Genomic DNA, 22837 nt, shown 5'->3' with positions numbered 1-22837 from the left:
ATTGATAGCTTTAGCATTTATAGAAATTTTCTTCCAATCATTGTCATCATATTCATCTTCATGTTTTGGAACTTTTGTAGTTCCCAGACCATTCTTTTGAGGAATATATGGACCATTTTTAATAATTCTCCATGCATCAATATCTACAGATTGTATGAAATTTCTCATTCTTACTTTCCAAAATGAATAATTAGTGCCATTGAAGAGTGGTGGTCTAGTGATTGAGTAGCCTTCAGCCAATGGTGCAGGTATACCGGCAGTATTGCTAGATGAACCAGCCATTATGGATCACTCTAAGGTTGTAACACCCTAAGCAAGAGAGACAAGCTCTGATACCAATTTGTTGTCCCAAAATAGTCCAAGAGGGGGGGGTGAATTGGACTTTAACAATTTTTCGGCTCTTGCTTTTAGCCTAATGAAAAATTATGGCTTTGTTCAACTAGGTGCTTTTCTATATAAAATGAAAGTAATATGTACTTTAACAATGTGTTCCTAAATTGCAATTCAAGCCTCAATCAATGTATATGGCAATATCTAACAAAGCATGCATTATACAATTTACAACTAATTTCTCAAGTCACTCAATATGTCCACAAGTTTATCAATTCACTCTATTCAACCAACATTCAATATCATGTATAAGAAGTAAAATTTAAATTGCACAAAAATAAGGAGGTCAAGGTTAGAGAGATCAAACACAACGATTTTTATAGTGGTTCGACTTAACTAGCCTACATCCACTCTCTCAAAGAACCCTCTTTGAGTCTTCTCTCCACTATTTGCTCTTTTGAAGGCAAGAGACCAAAAGCCCTTTACAACTTTTCAACACCAAGCTTTTATCAAGGTAGCTTGAAACCTTCACAAGTGCTATCACAAGCACTTACTCTCTCAAGCTTCAATAGGTGCTTGTACAACCTCTCTTAAATGCAATTTAATGTTTCAACACTCACTCTTACTCAATACAAATCAAACTATAAAGAAGAGATGAGTTGATTTGCCAATGGTAGCTCAAAGACTTTAAAGCTCTTGAATGAAAGCAATAAATGAAAAATTCAAGATTGGAGTTCAAATGTAAGCTTTCATCAAGTGTAAATGAAGTAAAGAAAGTGTATTTATAGTTCCAAATCATTTTAGACCATTTGAAACCCTTTTGGAACGTTATACACACTGCCCAAGACAAAATGGCCGTTATTTTGTCCTTTTGTGCGAAGTTGGGCAGCTCTGATCAATTATCAAACTAATGAAGTTTTGGTAGCAGTCAGTAAACTGGTTAGTAAACTAATGTTTTTAGCAAACACATTAGTAAACTAAAAATTTTAGCAAACCAGTTAGCAAACTAAGTCAACAGCTGCATGTCTCAACTTGCAATGTAAAAATGATTTAGACCTTAAAAAAATGTTTCAATAGTAGTGTCCAAGGTCATGATGAGAAAAAGTAATCAGAAAATAAATTTTCATTTTTTGAGCTCCATTCAACTAAATTCTCATCTATTCTTTTCACAAAAGACCTAAGACTCAATCTCTAATACTATGCCTTTCATACCTTTTCTTTGAGTCTTGACTTTCATAGTCTTGTTCTTTTCTCATTTTGGATTTGTCTTGAAATGGCTTTAAGTATCCTTTCTCCTTAGATGCAACTTCAAGAATTCTTTATGAATAAGACAAAGAATCTACACATCACTTTAAAGTTGGGTTAGATAGATTCTGTTTGAGTTTTGTTATCATCAAAATCAATGCTCATTTTGAGCTACACGGGGTCAACACCCTAGACGAATGATGTACACAAATCGTAACTTTTTTCATTGACAGAATCACACTACTTTTTTATAAATTTTATAACTCATCAACTACAATAGATATGAATGCAAAACCAATTGGAATGATTTATAAGATTCTGAACTTAATTTTCAACACTAGATTCACATAAAAATGTTGAGAAATAAGGGAGATATGGGCTTCACAATTCGGGTATGCTGCAAATCAAATTTTGTAGAAACCCTAATTTCAAATAGCTGTAACTTTTAAAATACAAAAGCTTTTTCGGTGATTTTTAAGCCTAAAATTAATAAAATTGCGAATATGAATATAATTTTATTAAAATTTTTAAAATTCATAAAATGACAAAAAGTAATAAAAACTTAAGAGATAAAAAACTGAATATGTGCAGAATTGTGTATCCTCTCAAATTAAACATGATTACATAATCTACATGAACATGTATGATAAATCAAAAAATAAAGAATATAGAATTAAATATTACGTGGCATGAATCTTGAAAAGAAAATAACAAAATCCAATCTTCTAGAATCTTACCAAAAAATCTTTTTGAAGAAAAGAAAAAAAAAAAAGAAACAAGAACTAACTAAAAGACTTTTGAATATCTCTAAATTTTCTATTGCTCTAAAATATCTCTAAATTTTTTTAATATTTCTGAATCTCTTTTTTTTTTTCTCTTTCTTTTTTCTTCCCCATTTTTCTCTCTACCCCAGCAGGGTATTTATAGGGTTTTGGGAGAGAGATGTGGTAGGGCTTGGACTCATAGGGTGATAAGATTCAAATAACTTAAACAATTAGGATGAGAAAATTTAGGTAAGACTGGGATATGAGCGAGGTGTTTTAACCAATAGGACGAGAGAGAGAGGGGGCGGCACTAATAAGGAGTGAGGAAGAGAGTGGGGCCGAGTGAGAGAAAGAGAGTTTGTATGAGAGAGGGAAAGAAGTGTAATAGGGTTTGAAGTCGTAGGGTGATAAGATTTAGATAACTTAAATAACTAGGATTGGGGAATTTGGGTGAGACTGAGATGTGGTTGAGGTGTTTCAACTAATAGGAAGAGAGGGAGAGGGGGTAGCACTAATAGGGAGTAAAGAAAAGAGCAGAGTCGAGTGAAAGAGAGAGAGAGAGAGAGAGAGAGAGAGAGAGGGGGTTCTATTTAAAATTCCTAAGTAGGTTTTCTTAAGTCTATGGAGTCTAATTAAACTTAATTAGATCTATTTAAGAACTATATATATTAAATTTAAACAAAACAAAATTTTATTTAAATTTAATTAAATTAATTTTCAAAAAATATATATTACTATTATTTTTTTAAGATCATGACATGGAATTAATAATTCAGTTTCATACCTCCAATTATATCTTACAGTCATATAAATTTTTATCATCAGGTTTCTCACAGTCTCAATACACATACTCATAATAAATTACAAAATAAGAGTCTATAGAATTAAAAGATTATATAATTAAAAAATATATTATACATCATATTAATAATTAAGTTGATAATAGCTTATAAATATCCGATAAATTTGACACATATTATGAATAATGAGGTCTATATGTCTGCGTTTTGAGTCGGTTAGGCCAACGTTGTCTATTTCTTTCTGCCGCTTGACACTCTCTTTCTTGCATATGCGTTGCAGGTCCACTTGAGAAACGCTATTTCTAATCCTTTGCACCTTCCAAAGAAATAAAGACAAACCCAAGAAAAAGAGCAATGGTGGTTAGAGAGTCTGAAGAGATCTCCCAAGATGAGGTGGAGTCGCCATTGCAGTCTGACCACCATCTTAGAAACCACCCTTTCTTGTCTGTTGGCAGGCAATCCTCCATTTATTCTCTTACACTCGACGAGTTTCAGCATACCCTTTGCGAAAGTGGCAAGAATTTTGGGTCCATGAACATGGACGAGTTCCTTGCCAGCATCTGGAATGCGGAGGAACATCAAGCTACTGCTGCCATTACCAACAATGATCAGATCAACAATAGTAACTGTAATAATAGGGGAAATCAGGGATTCAATGATGTGTCTGGTGATAAAGCAATATCTAAGCAGCCCAGTTTGCCGAGACAAGGATCGCTTAGCTTGCCTGCGCCCTTGTGTAGGAAAACTGTGGATGAAGTTTGGTCTGAGATACACAGAGAGCAGCAGCAGAACCACCACCACCAAGGACAGGGACGAAGTAATGGTAATAATATGCAGAATCCTAAGTCTGCTGCTGCTCGTCGGCCGACTTTTGGGGAGATGACTTTAGAGGATTTCCTGATCAAGGCAGGGGTGGTAAGAGAGCAATGTCCTGCACCTTCACTACCACCTCAGCAACAACAGTGCGGGTTGTACCAAAGCAATAACAATACTCCTGCCATGGGGACAGGTTTTGTTTCCAGGCCGATTCAAGGAATTGGCGGCAGACGTGGCGGTGGCGGTGCTGTTAGTTACCAGACAATGCCACAAGACGCTGGGCCTATGGGTGAGACATCAGGGAGGAATGGCGGGTTCCCTCCGCAGGCGGCAGCGGCAGCGGCAGCGGCAGCAGCAGGTTCAGTTTATGGGGGAAGAATGGGGAATGGTGGTGGATATGCGCCAAGTCAGGCAATGGGGGTTATGGCACAAGTGAGCCCAGTTTCATCAGATGCAATGGTTTGCAGCAACATTGATAATGCAAATCAATTTGGAATAGATATGGGCGAGCTAAGGGGAAGGAAGAGGATTGTTGATGGGCCTGTGGAGAAGGTGGTTGAGAGGAGGCAACGGAGGATGATCAAGAATAGAGAGTCGGCTGCAAGGTCCAGAGCTAGAAAACAGGTACTCTTTTCTACTTTCTTCTGTAATTGTACCTGTAAAAAGGCCTTAAAATGGTTATGATCTGCACTTTAAATTGTACATAATCTAATGATCTTTTTACTACTACAGTTGAATTACAAGCAGAGCTAAACCAAATTGAATCTTTAGTTATGAGTTTCTTTCTTTGGGTTCTACAGGCGTATACATTTGAATTAGAAGCAGAGCTGAACCAACTAAAAGAAGAGAACAACCAGCTTAGGCATGCTCTGGTACATATGTACATGAATTAACTATTGAGAGTTATGCTTACAGTTAGAAATGAAATCTCTTTGGTGAGATTTGCTGACAATTATTGATAAGATCTTGTGTTGTGCTTATTATTCTTGAAACAGGCAGAGCTTGAGAGGAAAAGAAAACAGCAGGTAACTTCCTGTGATTCTGTCTTTGCTTCATCATGCAAGTTTTGTTCTTTTGGCAGGTCTTTTGTATACATAAACTTCTTCCTGATATTCTGAAACTTATTGGACAGTATCTTGAAGAATTGAGAATGAAAGCCCAGACTAAGGCCCAAAAGACTGAAGAGAAATTGAGGATGATGAGAAGGAATTTTAGCTGTCATCTATAGCAATCCTAAGCAATGGTAAGCTGCATTTTTACTTCACCCATTTGAAAGCTAGACCAGTTTTACTGTGAAGTGGACTCATAACTTTTTTGGTCCAGTCCAATTTTGCTTTGTATTTTTTATTTATTTTTAAAAAAAATTATTGAATACTATTAAAAATAATATATTTTAAATAAAAATAGAGATGTGAAAATGGATTTTATACGAATATTATAAGCGAAAATACACTATTTTTTAATTATATGAATAGAATAATCTTTTCCAGTGTAATTATAGTGGAGCATCACATGGGATTTAGTTTATATGGGTGAAAAACTTATTTATTGATTTAATTTTTCATATAAAAATCTTATACAATATGTTTAATGCAGAAATTTGATGGTGGAAGCTGCACATAACAAAATCCAGAATACACAATAGGGGAAATAAGGGCAAAACAAGATGATTAAGGGAAAGCATGCATTTGGAACTGAAGAGTGATGAATGAATGCAATGGATGGCTCTTTCTATATAAACTATAATTTATGAGTAGTTGGATTTCTAAAAGTCCAGTTATGTCCATTCACAAACTTAGTTACAGAAGCTAGCTAGATTTTCTTTAATGTAATTCCTGTGACATAGTATGAATCAAATGTTCCTTGGAATGGGATAATGCCAAAATAACTTAATATTATAAAACTTGAGATTTATAATTTTAAAGAATTTTTAGATATTATTATTATTATTATTGAGAAAATGTCAAAAATTACTTATTTTTACATTTGCCCTTTGGATTTTTTTTAATCAAATTATTTATATTGGTGTAGTTATACTTTATGGGAAATTAACATGATTGTCAATATGTAATTATTAAACAGTATTAATAGTTGAGGTAACAGTTTAATTTTTTAATGGTTTGAGTAATGGTAAGATACAATTGTACTATTATCACTAGTTTCGGATGCTAAAATTATAAAAATAGTATGATTTAGGTTTTTTTATTATTATTATTATTATTTAATAGCATAATAATATCTGCTTTTGGGGTAGATTTGCAAGATATTCGGGAAATAAATTGGGGTGAGTTTAAGAGTTTTGAGTGATTGTATCTTTTTTTTTATCCCAGTGAATTTTAGGGGTGGCCACGATCTGATTTCGAACCGAAATCGAACCAAAATTAGTTTGATCAAAATCAAACTGAAATCGATCAAAATCGAAACTGACTTCAAATCGAATGAAAACTGCCCTTTTGCGGTTTGGTTCAGTTTTATATTTTTCAGGAATAATAAACTGGCGATTTCGAACCGGATTGAATCAATGGTTCCGAACTGGACTAAATTGATGATTTAAATATAAAAAAATTTAATAAATATCTCATCCCACTCCTAATTCATTTATATATATATCATTAATTCTCTACACAATTATCATTTATATTCTCTTTAATTCTTAATACTTTTTCAATTTCTCTCAAATTTTTTAAACAATTATTTTCTACATTCATTTTAATTCCCAGTACTCTCACAATTTCTATACTTTATTATTTTATACGCTCACTGAAAATTTTAATACTATCTCAATTACTCTATTATTATTTTATATCCTCAATAAAATTTTCAATACTCTCTATTTTATTTTTTTTTCTCCTTTATACTTTTTTAATTATCAATTATTATATAATTTTTAAAAAAGGCAAGCAATATAATTGAAATTTTTGATTCTTTTAAATCCTAATGGGATATATAGGCAAAATTAAGTTCATACACATTTTTTTAATTTCTTTAAAAAAATTAATTTCATCTCTAATTTTTTAATCAAGTTGAAGTTTTTACTCATTAAATTTTCTTAAAGATAAGTTATTTTCATTCTTTTTTTTTCTTATTTTATTTTGATTGAAAAATTTTAAAGAAAAATTAAAATATTTTTATAAATATAACTTAAATTCTAAATTAATAAAATTTTCCTCTAATTTTTTCGTTTAAGTCATTTTTAAACCGCCCATAAACCGCTTTCAAACCGTCATTCAAATTGTGTTGAACTATTTTTTGTCCAATAGCTTTTCAAACCGTTTTAAATCGGGGCTCGAACCGGAATAACTATTCAAGAACCATTTTTTCAAACCGTCCCATAGCAATTTGATTTAGGTTCATGATTTCATTGAACTTAAATTAACAGTTCAGGAATCGTAACCGGTGTTTCTTGAACCGTGGCCACCCCTAGTGAAATTTTTTTCTCTTATCTTACCTTCAGACATAAACCTTACGATTGAACCTATAATTTTTTTTTTATATTGTGTGTATTTTAAATTTACATATTTGCTATAATATAATTAAATTTTTTTCATCCAAATATCTTGAGATTTTTTTAGTTCGTTATTTCTGTGTCAAAGTGGATCTGTTATATATAATCCTTATAAAATTTTAGTTTCCAAGTTACTGTTTTATATATAATCTCTTAATGTAATAAACATTGTAATCTTTTCTATACCTGTTTATGACCATAATTAAATCCATTCTTTAAAAATAAAAAATTAAAAAAAAAAATCAGCCCCTTTCAAAATCGCTGGTTATATACCAAAAGAACATGGATAAATCGGCTAAAAGTTGGCCCTTATCCAAAGTTTAGGTTCCTACAGGGATTCAGAAAATCAGAGGGAATTTCCAATGCTAAAATATATTTATAATTTTTGTACGTACATATAGAAATATAAATTTAACTTTTTTTGCAATATTATAGTTAATTATATTTTATAAAATATATAAATTAAAAAATTAACTATTAAAATTAAAATTATCCTTTAAAATTAGAAAAAATAATTTATTATATTGATTTATGCTAAAAATGTGTTATATAATCATCAAGATAAGTAACTTATTCATAATGTTATTTGTTTAATTAGTACTATTATAAATATTTAGAATCTTCAATATAATTTTAATGCAGTTTACTTATATTGATAAGTAACTTATTAAAATAATAATTATATTTAGTAATTAATTTATATAATTTTTTTAAACAGTATTAATTTCATTATTAGTTTATATAGTTATTTATATTATACTTATAATTTAAAATTTGTCTTTTTTATATTAACATATGAATAAGTATAAATATATTGAATTAATTCATAATGTGTTAAACTGATAGTGTCAATGTGCTATTATATAATATTGAATTAAAAAAGTCATATTATAGCACATGCTGAAAATGTTATCATATGATATTATATTATTTATTTATAAAATAAATAGTGTTCATGTTTAAATGTTTGACACGATTAACTTATTATATACTGTTAAATCCAATTTTATTACATGACATACATACAAACCATAAATATAAATACCTTTCACTATTTATATTATTAATAATTATATTATTTTTATTATTGAAAATTATTTTAGAGTTTATATAGATTTAAAATTTTAATTTCTCTTAATTAACTAGCTAGAATTTTTAACGAGATTTTATTAATTAAGTGAAATACAATATAAAATAAAAGATTAGGACATAACATATAAAATCCATATGGATTAGATCTCATATAATAGAAGTGCTTTTGCTTTCTTTTGAGGGTGCCCACATTGTTTTTTTCTCTTTTTTTTAATTAATTACTTAAAAATTTAGGCAATGGATTATATGTTTTTTTTTTTTTTTCTCTTATTGTCTCTCGTTAAATATTTTGTAAAGCTTTGCTAGATAAAAGCGAATACAATAGATACAAGCCTAATCATTTTATCATTTCTATATATTAACAGTACAATGATATTTCTGATTATAAACATTCAGGGGAAATAAATCATGATTACATGGGTAATTTGCGTTGTCACATTGATGCAACCTGACTGAAGATACAATTGGCTTATTAGTAAAGGATATAAATTTGAAAGGCCGCGGTAGTAGCATCTGCTAAGGAAACTAGGTGTGCTCTCATACAAGTGTTTTGCTAGATACCATCAGTGCATGGTGAGTATGAAACAATGGGTCAGTTAAGATATCTCAAGCCATCAAAAGTCTTATGTGCTGCCAACCTGCTTAGCAGCTCCAGCGCTAGTTGTTGTCATGAAAGATTCGCCACAACCACATTGGCCTTTAGAGTTTGGATTTATAAATATGAACTCAGACCTGCCATGAAGAGGCAGGATGCAAATTTAAATGAGCAGCAAAAGCTTTATAGTTGAAACCTAAAATATTATGCAAATACAGCGCACATGCCCAAGCAGTATAAAGCACAATGAGCAAGTATTAACAAATATATTCATAACAGAAGCATTCATTCATAAGCTTAAAAACCAAGTCAAAAGATAAGACCATGATTATTCTCCTTCTTGCCTCAACGTGAACTTGGCGTAAAGTTCAGAAAACATAGTAGGATAACATTTATGTTTCCCCAATGTCAGGTGTATGGATTATTGACCACCATTAACTGACCAGTGATGTTTTGCTGCAATGATGGTGTGAAAGCAACATGATAGATGTCAAGATGCATGCACTAAAAAAAGGTATAGCACTGTGGCATGGGTGCTCGCATTAGTGATGGTGATTAAACAATCATGCAATGTTGATTGTAGCGACAATGGATCGCAATTATGCATATATAATATGCATGCAGTGCCACCAAATGATAGATGTAAGTGCCCAATCAAGCAAGAAAAAACAAATATTAAAATTAGCATACCTCAGTTTGTCATCAACAAAATCCATCTTAGTTCCAATAACGTGCATGAGAGCTTTTGGTTCAATAAGTATCTTTACACCCTTTTCCTCAACCAATTCATCAAACTTTCCTTTCTCATCTGTTAAATATGAAGTACAACAAAACAAAGCTGAGCTCAACAAATTTCATATACAGGTTTCCAGACATCACAAATGGAAGCATGATAATCTGTACAAGAGAGTTCCATGACAAACATATCAACAAAATGCAGATTTATCCCTTTTTTGTGAGAATTATTCGTATCATCATTTATTTTCCTGTCTAATTAGTATGCCATCATTTTCTAACAAATACACATAAAGCACCCACTAGCAAGCACTAACAACTCAACCTTTGCAGGTATCATATGAAAACAAACAAAAAGACAGCTCTTTTCTGTTCAATGTTACAGAAAGCATTAATCTGAAATGTCTTTTGCTATCTGAACAAAAAAGCACTCTAATCGAAACCTGCTGTCTATCACCTGAGAAGGGTTACACCTGAACTGATTGGTTCACAACGATAATAAACAAGAAAAGAGTTACCACAGGTGCTTCTAATTTCAAACCCTAAGTGACCTTGAATGGGCTCAAGAGAAATCTAACTTTCTAACAAGACATCAACATAAAAGAAATGTCTTAGGCTGCTTGGGGGACAACAAAATAAAGAATCCGGTTGTCCCCTCAAAAGGCCTGAGAAGACGCATAAAAATCCAATTAATCTTTGCTTCCTAACTGGACCAATCTGATATATGGTTAACTCATATGGCTACTCAAAGAGGCAACGAAGCAATTCAAAGAAACAGAGAAAACAAAATATATTAAAAATTGGGAGCTCATTCTTATCTGCAGGATATGTAATAGCCGAAACCAACGACCAAAAGACTAATCATCTTCACATAAGATTTTTCAACAAATCCATGAAATCCATTGAATTAATATCCACCAAAATAAAAAATTCAATCTCAACTAACCCATAGGCTTCCTTTGGAATAAATAGTATGCAAGAAAAGAACTCAATTGAATTTCCACATATACAACTTTTGGTCTGATTTGTATTCTTTTAAAATGAAATCCTTTTTTAAGTTGAAAGAATTATTGTCTTTCCAAATATGAGAATTGACAAAAAAAAAAAAAAAGAATTCTTGTAAATTTTTAGTTTCCAACAGCAGTGATAAACACCAAGAACTCAGCAGCCAAATCCACAAACAAATTAACAAAAAGAAATCTTCAGAAATGTAACATAAGATCAGAATGGAGGAGATTGAAAGAAAGATGAGAAGGGAGGCATGGAAGCTCACCAGCGTAATTGAGAGTGTAGGATAAGCCATTGCAGCCGCGAGCCTTGACGCCGAGCTTGAGGTAAGGCCGTTGGCGATGCTGCAATAGATGGCGTATTCTAGAAGCTGCCGCGTCGGTTAAGTTTAGGGCTTGCCGCCTCACGGCAGGTCCGATTTTCTCCGCCGCTGCTGCCAGCAATTGCGAAGCCATAGATTGATCGAATATCAAAAATAAAAACTTGGATTCAGCTTCAGCTTCTCATTTTATTTGGACGACGCCTCATTCGTTGGGAAAAAAGAATATGCTGGAGCCAGTCCGACCACATTTCCAATTCACGTGAACAGTTGGAGTTGAGTTTTCTGGCAAGACTTGTTCAAAACAGGTTAGGCCCAGCCCAAGTTCTCATAAACTTGGCAAGGTCTTGCAATTTTGAGCCCACAAAAATGGTGGGTTGAAGGGCTGGAAAAAGTCTGCAAAATCACTAAACTCTATCAGGTTTTCTTTTTCCTTCTTTTTTGACCCAAACGAGACCAAAAAGGACAAGAGTTCTTGTTTCGCACGGTGCTCTGGGAGAGCCCCGCGGCTTACCTATCCGGAAATTTTGTTACTCACCACACAGTTTTAGAGAATCGAGCCAAGTTGAAGAATCAAATCAGTAATAGTTGTATCAAATTAAAATTATTTTAATAGTTTAATACAGTTTTAATTTTTCATTAAAAATTAAATTAAAATTATATTAAAATCAAACTAAAATTATATTAAATGAAAATTAAATTAAAAATTAAATTTATATATATATATATATATATTTTTAACTTTTTTAAATGTATTATAAATTTTTAATATATATATAAAATAAATATAATTTAATATTATATTTTATTTTTTTATATTTTTTAATATTTTTAATTATAAATATAATATTATATTTTATATGTATATTAATTTTTAATTATATTTATATTTTATAATAAAATATTATATAATTAATAAATTATTAAAATATATATTATATGATATATTTATATTATTATATTATATAATATATTTAATTTTAAATTATATATTATCATGTAATTAAAAATTATATAATTTAAAAATAATTAAAAGATATATTATATTATATATTAATAATTTAATTTAAAATTTAAATATTAATTAAATATAATTTTAAAAAAATAATTATATAAAATTATTTTAAAAACTCTAGAATAAAACTAAAATCATATTAAAATAAATTAAAATTGAAAAATTAAGAACTTTATTAAATTAAAATCAAAATAATGAGAATTCTAATTGAAATTATACCCAAATTTCAATTCAATTTTAATTTCTAAATAAACTCTAACATGAACTAAACCCAACAAACCTGCTTACCACCATCCTACTAGTGAAAAAATTGCTTATTTTCTTCTTTTTAGATTTTTGTTGGAGTTTTCCATTTCAGAAAGGGGAAGGAAAAAAAAAACAAAAAAAACAAAAACAAATTTATAGTTCCGGGCTAACCCACGTTTACCGAGTTTTAAGGCAGAGAAACGCTGAACTCAAATTTCCTTTCTTATTTATTTTTATCCCCAAAAAAAAAAAAAACCCATTTCTACTCCATACCTCAGCAGTAGCCAAATGCTCGAAGGGAATTCGCTATCTGTTACTCTGCAACTCTTTCAGGTCAATTTCTCTCTTCCTAGATGTCATTTTCTCTTCTTGCTCTATTTGAAACCTTTTTTTCTTGATCTAAGAGTTGCTTTGCTGCTCAACTTTTTTTGTCTGTCAGTGGCACATTTCATTTGTTATGGCATTTAGTTGTTTTTTATTCTCAGCATTTTCTGGTAATTGTTGTTGGGTTGGCTTTAGTAATCTAGATTATTCCTTGGGGGAACTTATTCTGAGCTCTATCGCTAAATTTCTAAAGCATTTGGATGTTACCATTGCAAGTCTTTCATTTATAATGATTCTTCAATTTTACTCAATTTTCATGAAGGCCATTTCCCTTCTGTGTGGTTTTCTATGTAGTTATGATATATGAATATTAGTTTATTCTAGTGTGTTATATGTGTGCTAAATATTGATGGGTACCTTTTGATGGTTTGGTTTTTGACAAACAGGTGTTGGAAGTGATTTCTTAATATAGTTATCCATTTAAGCCACTCTGGTGTTTATACCTAGTGCCATTTCATCAACGCTATTTAAGATTAAGATGGCAGCTTGTCTGTCACCTTATTGTACCCCTTCTGATACTAGAAACCCAATGGGGACGTTAACTGTTCTTGGAGGGAGAGTTTCAGTGGAGAATCACCTGGGGAGAGTTGACTCTCTTAAAATGTCTGATGATAAGAATAGGTATCTGGGTGCCCAAAAGTCAAACATTTCTTATTTTAAATGCTCAGCGAAGTCTAATAGTGTTAGTCCATATCACAACAAAGACTCTTTTCTGGATCTGCATCCCGAAATTTCAATGCTCAGGGGTGAGGGGAACAACTCACCAAACACCCCAAGGAAGGATAATTCAAGTGGAATTATTACTGACAGCTTAGGACGGGAATCCAATCCAAGTAATTATAATGAAGCTAAGATCAAAGTTATTGGTGTTGGAGGTGGCGGGTCAAATGCAGTCAATCGCATGATAGAGAGTGCGATGAAGGGTGTGGAGTTTTGGATTGTCAACACAGATGTCCAAGCCATGAAAATGTCTCCTGTATTTCCTGAGAATCGTTTGCAAATTGGTCAGGAGCTGACTAGAGGACTTGGAGCAGGAGGTAACCCTGAGATTGGAATGAATGCGGCCAAAGAAAGCAAAGAGGCAATAGAAGAGGCACTTTATGGTTCTGATATGGTCTTTGTCACAGTAAGTTCAGCATCTGTAAACATCAGGGTTTTCTAGTGATAATTATATTACTCTGATACACTCTCACTAAACAAGTGCTGCTTTTTAAGGTTAAAAGTTGTGTCAAAAACTTGTGCATTTTATACGTTGTTCCCTGGTAGTTCTTTTCTCTAACATTTCAAAGCAACATCATCAATGAAAGAGGAGATTAAAGATTATTTGCTTGTCTCAAATTAAAGAGAAAAACTATGCCCAATAGTGTGTTTCAATCTTCTGTAATAATAAATGCAGAACCTGTCATGTGATAGAATTCTTTAAGCACCAATTGCATCTTTCTGGTCCATAAGTTGGTCTGCAATGTGAGTAGTATGTGGGCTTAATTATTACTGGTTTGTTTTAATCAATAGACCTATGTATATGTTTCTTCATTTTGTGTTACTGTCTCCAGAATGTTCAGCAGTTATATAGTTGATCTCTCAGTGATAGTTTCTCATGGCCTATAGTTTTCCTTCTTTTTCATACTTTTAACCAGCTATGAGTAGCAGATTGTTTGTCTCTTGACGCTACGACCCTCTGAATTATCATCTTATTCTTGCCTGATTTCATGTCACTGTTACAAAATATATTATCAAGTTTTTTGCAATGTTATCTATTTGTTATAGGCAAAATACTTCATGTAGTTGGATATAGTAAATTAGTAATGCTGATATTAAGTAAGATTTCCGAGGTTTTTACATAAGTCGCAAAATATTGCGAGAGAAGAATTCAAATAAAGGGCTTAAACAACTTGGGGATGTCCATATAGCTGACCCAAATTAGTTTAGCCCTAAGGCATAGTTGAGTTGAGAAATCAACTTGGTTCTCTTATTTATGGAATTAGCAAGATTTCGAAATGAACTTTGAACATGTTACTATTTTCTTTATTTATAGTTGCCTGGTGTGTAATGTACCAATGAACTTGTCTTACATTTATGCTCTTGCTCTTAAAATGCCGAGGCCACTACTGATATTTGCCTGTCTAAAGTACGTTACTTTCCAGTGGTTGAATCTCTTTTTATTTTTCCTTAACATTCTGTTTGCTCTTTTCTTACTAGGAAGGATACTTTTTTTTTTCCTTTTTTTTTTTTTTCTTATTTGGAACTTTAAGTTTCCGTGTGCAGGCTGGAATGGGTGGGGGAACTGGCACAGGCGGGGCTCCTGTGATTGCAGGTGTCGCAAAGTCAATGGGTATATTGACAGTTGGTATAGTCACTACCCCTTTTTCTTTTGAGGGACGAAGAAGAGCAGTTCAGGCCCAGGAAGGAATTGCAGCTTTGAGAGATGATGTTGACACATTGATTATCATTCCAAATGACAAGTTATTGACTGCTGTTTCCCAATCAACCCCAGTAACTGAAGCATTTAACTTGGCTGATGATATTCTGCGTCAGGGTGTTCGTGGTATCTCTGATATCATTACGGTGCGTAATTAAATAAAGAAGAATACAATATTAAACTTTCTGCATTTTTATATATATACACCGGGTAAATTGGGACTTTTTGGCCTGTCCCATTTATCTAAGAGAGGAATTTTTTAAAAAAATATTGGGACTTAAAAGTATTATTATACCCTTAATTTTCTTGGAAATTTTGCCTCGGATGGGAGGGGGAGTGTCCCTCTTGGCCCTATATATATATATATATATATATATATATATATATATATATGGTTCATCTGCATAAATACTTTGGGACTTTTCATGATAACATTGCAGTGCATATACATTAAAATTTTATGAGCACTCTGCTGTCAAAAGATATTTCTGATTATCATCCATTGGTTAGACAAATTTAGATGGCAGTTGTCCTGTCCTGTTAGATATCATGTGTAGCTTTGGGGAATCTATCCTTTTTACTCTAACCAGTGGTAGGTTTCTTGACTTGCAGATTCCAGGATTGGTAAATGTGGATTTTGCTGATGTAAGAGCTATAATGGCAAATGCAGGATCTTCATTAATGGGGATAGGAACTGCAACTGGTAATTTTTAGCTATTTATCACAATAATGTTTAGGTTTCTTGCATTGATTTGTGCAAGAAATTAAACATTTGGCCCCTTGGGCTTATTCAAAATTTGTAGCTATCCTATGTTAACTGTGAGATATGTTGGCCCTTCCTTTTCAAGGAAAACAAACAGATTAATGATGGCAATCCTCATGTAGCATGCTACATGATGCCTGTTGCTTAGTGGCTTATCTATTCAATCACTGTTTGAAGAGAGAGATTTGTGGGGTTCTTGGTGTCCATAGCATCAGCTTATTGTCCTTTCCATGCTTGTTGTGGATGTTAAATATCACACTGAATAACTGCTACTAGTCTTGTAAATATTCATAAGTCATAACTCATCTTATGAAATTATTGAAGACCCATTTTTTTAGCCCTTGCGCTTTTCAAGTTTTGTCTATTGAACCTTGTAACTTAACTTTTTTGCCATTAGACTCTTTTAAGTTTTGATTTGGAGACATTGAGTACTGATTTGACATAAGGAAGTAAACAAAATAAATGTATTAATGGAATTCTCTGTCAAGTTTAAAATTGAAAAAAAAAAGGCATAACTTTTCCTGAGTTAATTTGCTGAAACTAAGAGGAAAAAAAACATTTGGGGTTAGGGTTTCTAGAAGTGAAAGGTAGAAAAATGCATGAATTACAGAGTGAAACTGTGAGAATAGAAGGCAGCAACTGTCATACAGCTGCTGATGCCTACTTGTATGAGTCACCAATTCAGACGTACTACAGAACAAATCCATCTCCCCCAAAACTATGTTTCTTTATTATCAAGAAAATTTGTTATTGTTCTTCTGCTTGCCCATTGGCTCTGTATGTTGTTTTTTCTTTCCATCTCCCACAAAACTATGTTTCTTGATTATCAAGAAAATTTATCATTGTTCTTCTGCATGCCCATTGGCTCTGTATGTTGTTGTTTATTTTTTTTTAATAATAATTTTCAGTTAATGTCACTTAATGGTATGTAATGATTCACTATAATGATGCCCAGGTAATCTTGTTTTCTGTGCCTTGATTACCCAAAGAGGCCTCTTTATTTCCATGCTGTAATGGCCTGGAGTTCAAGGTTGCATTTTAATTGAGCATTTGTAAGGCATTTGAAAGTTATCTCCTTTCATTCTTGTTTCTGTGCAGGGAAAACGAGGGCAAGGGATGCTGCATTAAATGCAATCCAATCACCTTTATTGGATATTGGTATAGAGAGGGCAACTGGAATTGTATGGAACATAACAGGTGGTAGTGATTTGACTTTATTTGAGGTACCTCCTCTCTCTCTCTGGTTATCCTGGTGGATTCTACATCTTGTTTGTTGCCTTAACCTTATGTGTCTTTTGAACATGGTCATTTGCGATTATGAGTTGCCTGAAAGTTCATCCATTGTAGTTTTAGGTAATATGTCCTTTTTGGGACAGTACATATTTTCCAAACTGTCTTGCTATGTTCAATCTACTCCGCTTCATTGCCATGTCTGGTCCTCATTTCTGTAATCTCACCCAGAATTAGGAAGATGTTACAAGTGTGGATTATGATGTTTGTTTGTACGTGGCCTTGAAACTGTTTTAGTTGTGCACCTATATACTGCCTTTGGGAATCATATTGCAGATTCTGAACTGAATTCAGAGAACTGTGTCTATTGTTGTTGACATAATAATTTGTGTTTTTCCATATCTTTTGACAAACCTGATAATTATTGCAGGTGAATGCTGCAGCAGAGGTTATCTATGACCTTGTAGATCCAACTGCAAATTTAATATTTGGAGCAGTGATAGATCCTTCAATAAGCGGTCAAGTAAGTGATGTTTACTCTTGCGGGACTTTATGCAAACTTTTTAATCAGATCTCAATCATTTCCACTGTTTTATGGACCATATTGAAATGGATATTAGCATTGAAAAACCTTTGCAGAGAACAATTATAATTAGTCCAGAATTTTTCTGATATTCCAAGATCAATTTCCCTCCCCTCCCCTCCCCTCGCCCTCTCTTCCTTTCCCCTTTCTCAGTGAAACAATGCAAATGTTTCTGCTCGGACAGGTAAAAAGCTGTAGTCGGTTTGGAGTGCTTGACCAAGTACTTGTGGATTTCAAATGACATTTGTACAGGGGATCTTTAGACTGCCACATCAGTTAGACATGAACTCTTTGAATAGGATCCGCATGATGGACGTTAATTTATATTGGTTTTTCACCCAGGTCAGCATAACTCTAATTGCAACTGGATTCAAACGGCAAGAAGAAAATGAAGGCAGGCCTCTCCAGGTAACTCTCTCTCTCTCTCTCTCTCTCTCACACACACACACACACATGCAGGTGCGCTTTGCAACATTGTGCTTAGTAATGATTAAAATTCAGGCAAGCCAACTATCCCAAGACGTAACCTTAGGAATCAATCGGCGACCCTCCTCTTTTGCCGAAGGTGGTTCCGTGGAGATTCCTGAGTTTCTCAAGAAGAAAGGCCGCTCTCGCTATCCAAGAGCTTAAATTATATCCTCAGTTTGTCCTATCCTACACATATCTGCTATTCTGCTTTGCAAAGATGACCATTCTATGGATCTACAATACAGCATATGTGTACGTAATAGTTCCATACAGCATCCCTTGGTGATTTCTAGCTTTGAGATGTTAAAGATTGTATGATTGTTAGAAGGTAGTATTCACTAATAAGTTGTAGATGTTTTGTTCCCAAATTGCTAAGCAGAAGAAAATACCCTTTTTATTTACCTTACCAAATATTTCAATAATTTCAGGAATTTTTCTCAGGTTACAATGCTCGTACAGTGTGTTCTAAAGTGGAGACAAAACAACTTTTAAAAACCATATATATATATATATATATATATATATATATATAATGTGTCATATAGGCTTACACCTAACAATACTCAATTCAAGCACTTTTACTTAGCTTATAAGTACTCGATGCTTATAAGTTAATTTTAATTTATAAGCATTTAAAATTCTAAGCGGTTATGTATTTGATTAAAGTGATTGATAAGAAAAAAAAAATTTATAAATTTATTTATTATTAAAATAATTAAAAAAATATTAAATTATTTTTTTAAATAATAAATTATAATAACTCAATATTTTATTATTATAATATTATAAAAGATATATTTCAATCATATTCTAATATCATTTAATTTTATGAATATAAGCCCCACATTTAAAATGATTTCCGGGTCTTTTTTAATATATTGAAAGCGCAATATGTTAAGCTTTTTTTCTTTTTTTTTTTTTTGTTATCAAGTAAACTTCAATTCAAATAAAGATCATGAACCGGATTGTCAACAATAAAAGGAGATAGCACACTTAAAGGAGGTGAGCAACCAGTCAACAACAATCGCAGACCGACGAACACACTTAAAGGAAACAGAACCTATCTCCAAAGCTAAAGAGATACAATCAAAAGCGATTACATCAAAATAAGAAATAGAACCAAAAGAATGATTAAGAGCAGTAAACAGAGGACAATGCATTAGACTCTAATAAAATTGCAGGCGAACCATTTGCCTTGACTCAACTCAAAGCTTCCCTTGTGCCCATGATCTCTGCTAGTTTAGGGGAAAATTGACCTAACGAACGCACAGACCTCACGGCTAGCAGAACGCCATACTCGTATCTAGCAACCACACCAATCCCAGAATAATTCAGACCAACATTCGTGGCTGCATCCACATTAATTTTAATAAAACCAGCAATTGGCTACTGCCATTTCTCCAGCGCCCCTGTGAAGGACGGAGTTGATGATTACACAAATTGATACCTGGCTTCTACCCATTCTCTGTAAAAATTAGGGGCAAACTGAACCAATTGATAGGGAGATTGTCATTGCCCCTTCCATGTCACATTATTCCTCTCCAACCAGAGAGCCCAACAAATTACCCATAATAAATTTGATTTATCAGTGGGCAAACAAAACAAAACCATGCCCATCTAGTCAAAAAACGTAGACCTAGAGCCAAAAAAACAAACAGAAGAAAGACCCCATCATTCCCTTGCAAACGGACATAAAACCAACAAGTGAAAAATTGATTCATCAGCATCCAAGTACACAGCTACTAAAATTCATAGAAAATTTTATATTACTTAAATTAAGATCAATAATTTAATATTATAAATTAAAATTTAGATATTTTATTATTACACATCCCTAAATTAAGTTACTTTGTAATTTCCTCCCAAATTTATCTGGCTATCCCATAAGCTAATTAACCTTTCAATTATAAGACATATATTAATGTTGCATTATTAAAACATGAGGTAATGGTAAATTAAGAATAATTTTCATAGACCATTTTTAAATTTTACTTTGTATTTCACTTTTGTTTCATAATTTTAATTTATTATTTAAAAATTTTTGAAATTATTATTTTATAAAAATCACTTTAACCTACTATAATAAGTTTTGAGGATAAAAAAATAATAAATTATTTTCTTATCTCATTTTTTCTTACACTTAAAAAATATTAGTTGATCCAATCATTATTTAGATCTATTATAAAATATCAACTTAATCACAATAATTTACTTTCTAAAAAAGAATAGAATTGACCCTTTATTGAAAAATATTAAAGTTACATTTATAAAAGTCATACGATAATTTAAATAAATTTTTTAATTTAGAAATTAACTATTACAAGTTAAAAAATTTTAAGGATTTTTTAAATAATAAATTAAAATTAAGAAAAGAAAATAAAATATAAAATAAAATTTAGAAATAAATTATAAAAATCACTAGTAAATAATGTAGTTATTTGGCTATTTAATATCACTGTAGATGCATTAAATGTTTTTTTTTTAATGATATTTGTAAAATACTATTGATTATTTAATTTTTATTGATATTTATTTATTTTTTTTAAATGTAATATATTCGTCCATAATATTAGAAACTTAGAATATTGGATTAGGTTATGAAAGAGAAGTGAGTGAAGATTTACAAGGCATGACTTGATGTTAGTCGATTTCGCAGGAGTAGGGGCCTATACTAGACACACCCACGTGGTGCGCTTGTCCTACCATACGTCAAGTCGTCAACAACTTGCCCTGAATATCCCTTCCCCGTTGCACTTTAGACAAATTATTATTATTATTGTCGTTGTTATTAAGATTGTCAGAGCCCTCACCCCCCAGCTAGCTTGGAGTAGAATTGATAGTTTTGACAGGTTTAATTTATAATTTAAAGAGATTAACTTTTATTTGTTTGATTTAATTTTAAGTTTAATTAAATTTAATAAATCTTTTTTATTTCTTAAAAAATGTTTTTAAAACGAATTGAATTATTTTATTAAATTGAATTAAATTTTTTAAAATTAATATTAGATTTATTTGATAATATTAATTTTTTTAATAATTATTAATTATTTTAAATATTTTAATCTGTTGGTCTGTCTGTTGTGCTAATAGAGAAAAATCTGCTTCATAAGAGACAGGTGAAAACATCATGCATGGTTGTACCAGAGGAAGTAATTATAATTATTAAATTAATTATTAATTATTAATTATTAATAATTAATTATTTATATAATAATTTAAAATAAAAATATTAAATAATTATAATTATTAAATTAATTATTAAATATAAATATAATTGCATCATCTAATTTATTCTAGTAAAAATAATTTTTTAATTATTAAAAATTAAAAAAAAATAATTTTTTATAAATAATTTTTTTAATTTTTAAATATTACTATAAATATTATTTTAATTATAATTAAAATATTAAATACTAACTTAAAAATTATTATCGAATAAAATTTTAATATTTTTTTAATTAATTGAGATAAAAAATAATTTAATTAAATTAAAAATTATTTAATTATAATTTAAATAATTTATTTATTTTTTTAATCATTTTGTAAAAATCTTCAACCACGGTAAAAAAAAAAAAAAAAAGATGAAAGTAATATTAGGAAAAGAAAGTTATTAAGATTAAATGTAAAATTTTGAATAAAAAACATTAAATACAAATAATAAAATTAAAGAGAAATACCAAACAAAAGGCATCATAAATATGCCTAAAAAAACTCCGCCGCCAGAACTATACCCTTAAAAAAAATAAATAAAAAAGAAAAAATAGTCACAATCTTTCATTAAATAAAAATTGGAAGTCTATATATTATTGAATTTTCTTTAATAATAATAATAATAATAATAATAATAATAATAATAAATGACGTTTTGAAATCAAAATCTACAACTTGATTGCCCGCAAAAATCAGAGACTCCGAAATCAGCAACAGCCTCACAATCCTCCAAAAATCAATCCAACTATCAAAGTGATCCTCACACTTGCATAGTTTTGGTTTCGGTCAAGAATTGAAATCTGCAGTTTTGGTTTTAAGGCTAAACCGAATTTAAGAATTTTCTGGTTTTAATTATGGTTTCAGTTTGATTTTGAATCTAATCTCGATTTTAATTTTAGTTTGGATTGATTTTGATTAAATATAACAATAAAATATTTTAAAAATTTTTCTTTTTAACAAAAAAAATTCATTTTTAGCTTAAAATCAAACTAAATTGAACCAATTGATTTTACTCTTATTTATATTTGATTTCAATTAATTTAGATTTAACTAGCTCCGATTTCAAATTAGATTAATCTAGTTTCAAATTCAATTTCAAAAAGAATTGAAATGAATCAAAGGTTGATTACGGTTCCATAGTCAATTATGGTTTTTGGTCCATTTTGATTCTAGTCCTGTTTAACTCCTATTCTGATTTCAATTTTTTTCATGGTTTTGATTTCGATCTGAAAGTTTCCTTTAAAATTACTACCTATTTCTTGTTTTCAGAAAATCTAATTTAACTCGAGTTAGAATCAGTGATTCGAATA

The 22837-nt window shown here is 31.1% G+C and overlaps 3 protein-coding genes and 1 non-coding gene across 7 annotated transcripts in view; 2 read left to right on the top strand and 2 right to left on the bottom strand.

Annotated features, from left to right (window-relative positions):
• The window catches only part of LOC110634322 (protein ABSCISIC ACID-INSENSITIVE 5), a 40791-nt gene extending 34933 nt beyond the window's left edge, over nucleotides 1-5858 (top strand). The window contains exons 2-6 of the mRNA XM_058147427.1: nucleotides 3420-4579; nucleotides 4756-4827; nucleotides 4951-4980; nucleotides 5088-5198; nucleotides 5552-5858. Of these exons, the coding sequence (XP_058003410.1) occupies nucleotides 3494-4579; nucleotides 4756-4827; nucleotides 4951-4980; nucleotides 5088-5183 (1284 nt within the window). The 5' untranslated portion in view covers nucleotides 3420-3493 and the 3' untranslated portion in view covers nucleotides 5184-5198; nucleotides 5552-5858. The remainder of the gene's footprint in view (nucleotides 1-3419; nucleotides 4580-4755; nucleotides 4828-4950; nucleotides 4981-5087; nucleotides 5199-5551) is intronic.
• Nucleotides 5859-8612: 2754 nt separating this feature from the next.
• LOC110634313 (iron-sulfur assembly protein IscA-like 1, mitochondrial) lies at nucleotides 8613-11516 on the bottom strand. 3 transcript variants are annotated; one of them, XR_009148985.1, is made up of 4 exons: nucleotides 11156-11499; nucleotides 9838-9955; nucleotides 9069-9284; nucleotides 8613-8731 (listed from the first exon to the last, which is right to left on the bottom strand). XR_009148985.1 is itself a non-coding variant. In XM_021783250.2 (3 exons), the coding sequence occupies exons 1-3, from the start codon at nucleotides 11343-11345 to the stop codon at nucleotides 9176-9178; spliced, it is 417 nt and encodes a 138-aa protein (XP_021638942.1). In that variant the 5' UTR covers nucleotides 11346-11499; the 3' UTR covers nucleotides 9067-9175. The 3 variants fall into 3 exon arrangements, 2 of the variants coding, with proteins under 2 accessions (XP_021638942.1, XP_021638944.1); XM_021783250.2 differs by lacking the exon at nucleotides 8613-8731 and having other exon boundaries at nucleotides 9067-9284; XM_021783252.2 differs by lacking the exons at nucleotides 8613-8731; nucleotides 9069-9284 and adding an exon at nucleotides 9316-9603 and having other exon boundaries at nucleotides 11156-11516.
• Nucleotides 10487-10600, bottom strand: LOC131180520 (small nucleolar RNA U19). The gene has a single exon (XR_009149287.1). It is a non-coding gene; the product is annotated as a small nucleolar RNA U19 (small nucleolar RNA).
• Nucleotides 11517-12643: 1127 nt separating the features above from the next.
• Nucleotides 12644-18718, top strand: LOC110634339 (cell division protein FtsZ homolog 2-2, chloroplastic). Of its 2 annotated transcripts, XM_021783292.2 has the most exons (8): nucleotides 12645-12803; nucleotides 13241-13980; nucleotides 15120-15419; nucleotides 15886-15976; nucleotides 17135-17259; nucleotides 17697-17789; nucleotides 18192-18257; nucleotides 18351-18718. In XM_021783292.2, exons 2-8 carry the CDS (start codon nucleotides 13333-13335, stop codon nucleotides 18477-18479), a joined length of 1452 nt encoding a protein of 483 aa, XP_021638984.2. In that variant the 5' UTR covers nucleotides 12645-12803; nucleotides 13241-13332; the 3' UTR covers nucleotides 18480-18718. The 2 variants fall into 2 exon arrangements, with proteins under 2 accessions (XP_021638985.2, XP_021638984.2); XM_021783293.2 differs by lacking the exon at nucleotides 18351-18718 and having other exon boundaries at nucleotides 12644-12803; nucleotides 18003-18261.
• Nucleotides 18719-22837: the final 4119 nt, after the last annotated feature.

The sequence above is a fragment of the Hevea brasiliensis genome, chromosome 5 (genome assembly GCF_030052815.1).
Source record: "Hevea brasiliensis isolate MT/VB/25A 57/8 chromosome 5, ASM3005281v1, whole genome shotgun sequence".
Lineage (NCBI taxonomy): Eukaryota > Viridiplantae > Streptophyta > Magnoliopsida > Malpighiales > Euphorbiaceae > Hevea > Hevea brasiliensis.
Note: the sequence above shows the minus strand (reverse complement) of the source record. Positions and strands in the feature narration are given on the sequence as shown.

Excerpts from the sequence above, each read along its gene's own strand:
- LOC110634313 (XM_021783250.2), bottom strand. The coding sequence starts at position 11,345 with ATGGCTTCGCAATTGCTGGCAGCAGCGGCGGAGAAAATCGGACCTGCC. Across the intron at positions 9,956-11,155 it reads CTACACTCTCAATTACGCTG|ATGAGAAAGGAAAGTTTGAT; the intron begins GTGAGCTTCCAT and ends CATATTTAACAG. Across the intron at positions 9,285-9,837 it reads TTTGTTGATGACAAACTGAG|GTCTGAGTTCATATTTATAA; the intron begins GTATGCTAATTT and ends TCTTCATGGCAG.
- LOC110634339 (XM_021783292.2), top strand. The coding sequence starts at position 13,333 with ATGGCAGCTTGTCTGTCACCTTATTGTACCCCTTCTGATACTAGAAAC. Across the intron at positions 15,977-17,134 it reads GGGGATAGGAACTGCAACTG|GGAAAACGAGGGCAAGGGAT; the intron begins GTAATTTTTAGC and ends GTTTCTGTGCAG. Across the intron at positions 17,260-17,696 it reads GTGATTTGACTTTATTTGAG|GTGAATGCTGCAGCAGAGGT; the intron begins GTACCTCCTCTC and ends TAATTATTGCAG.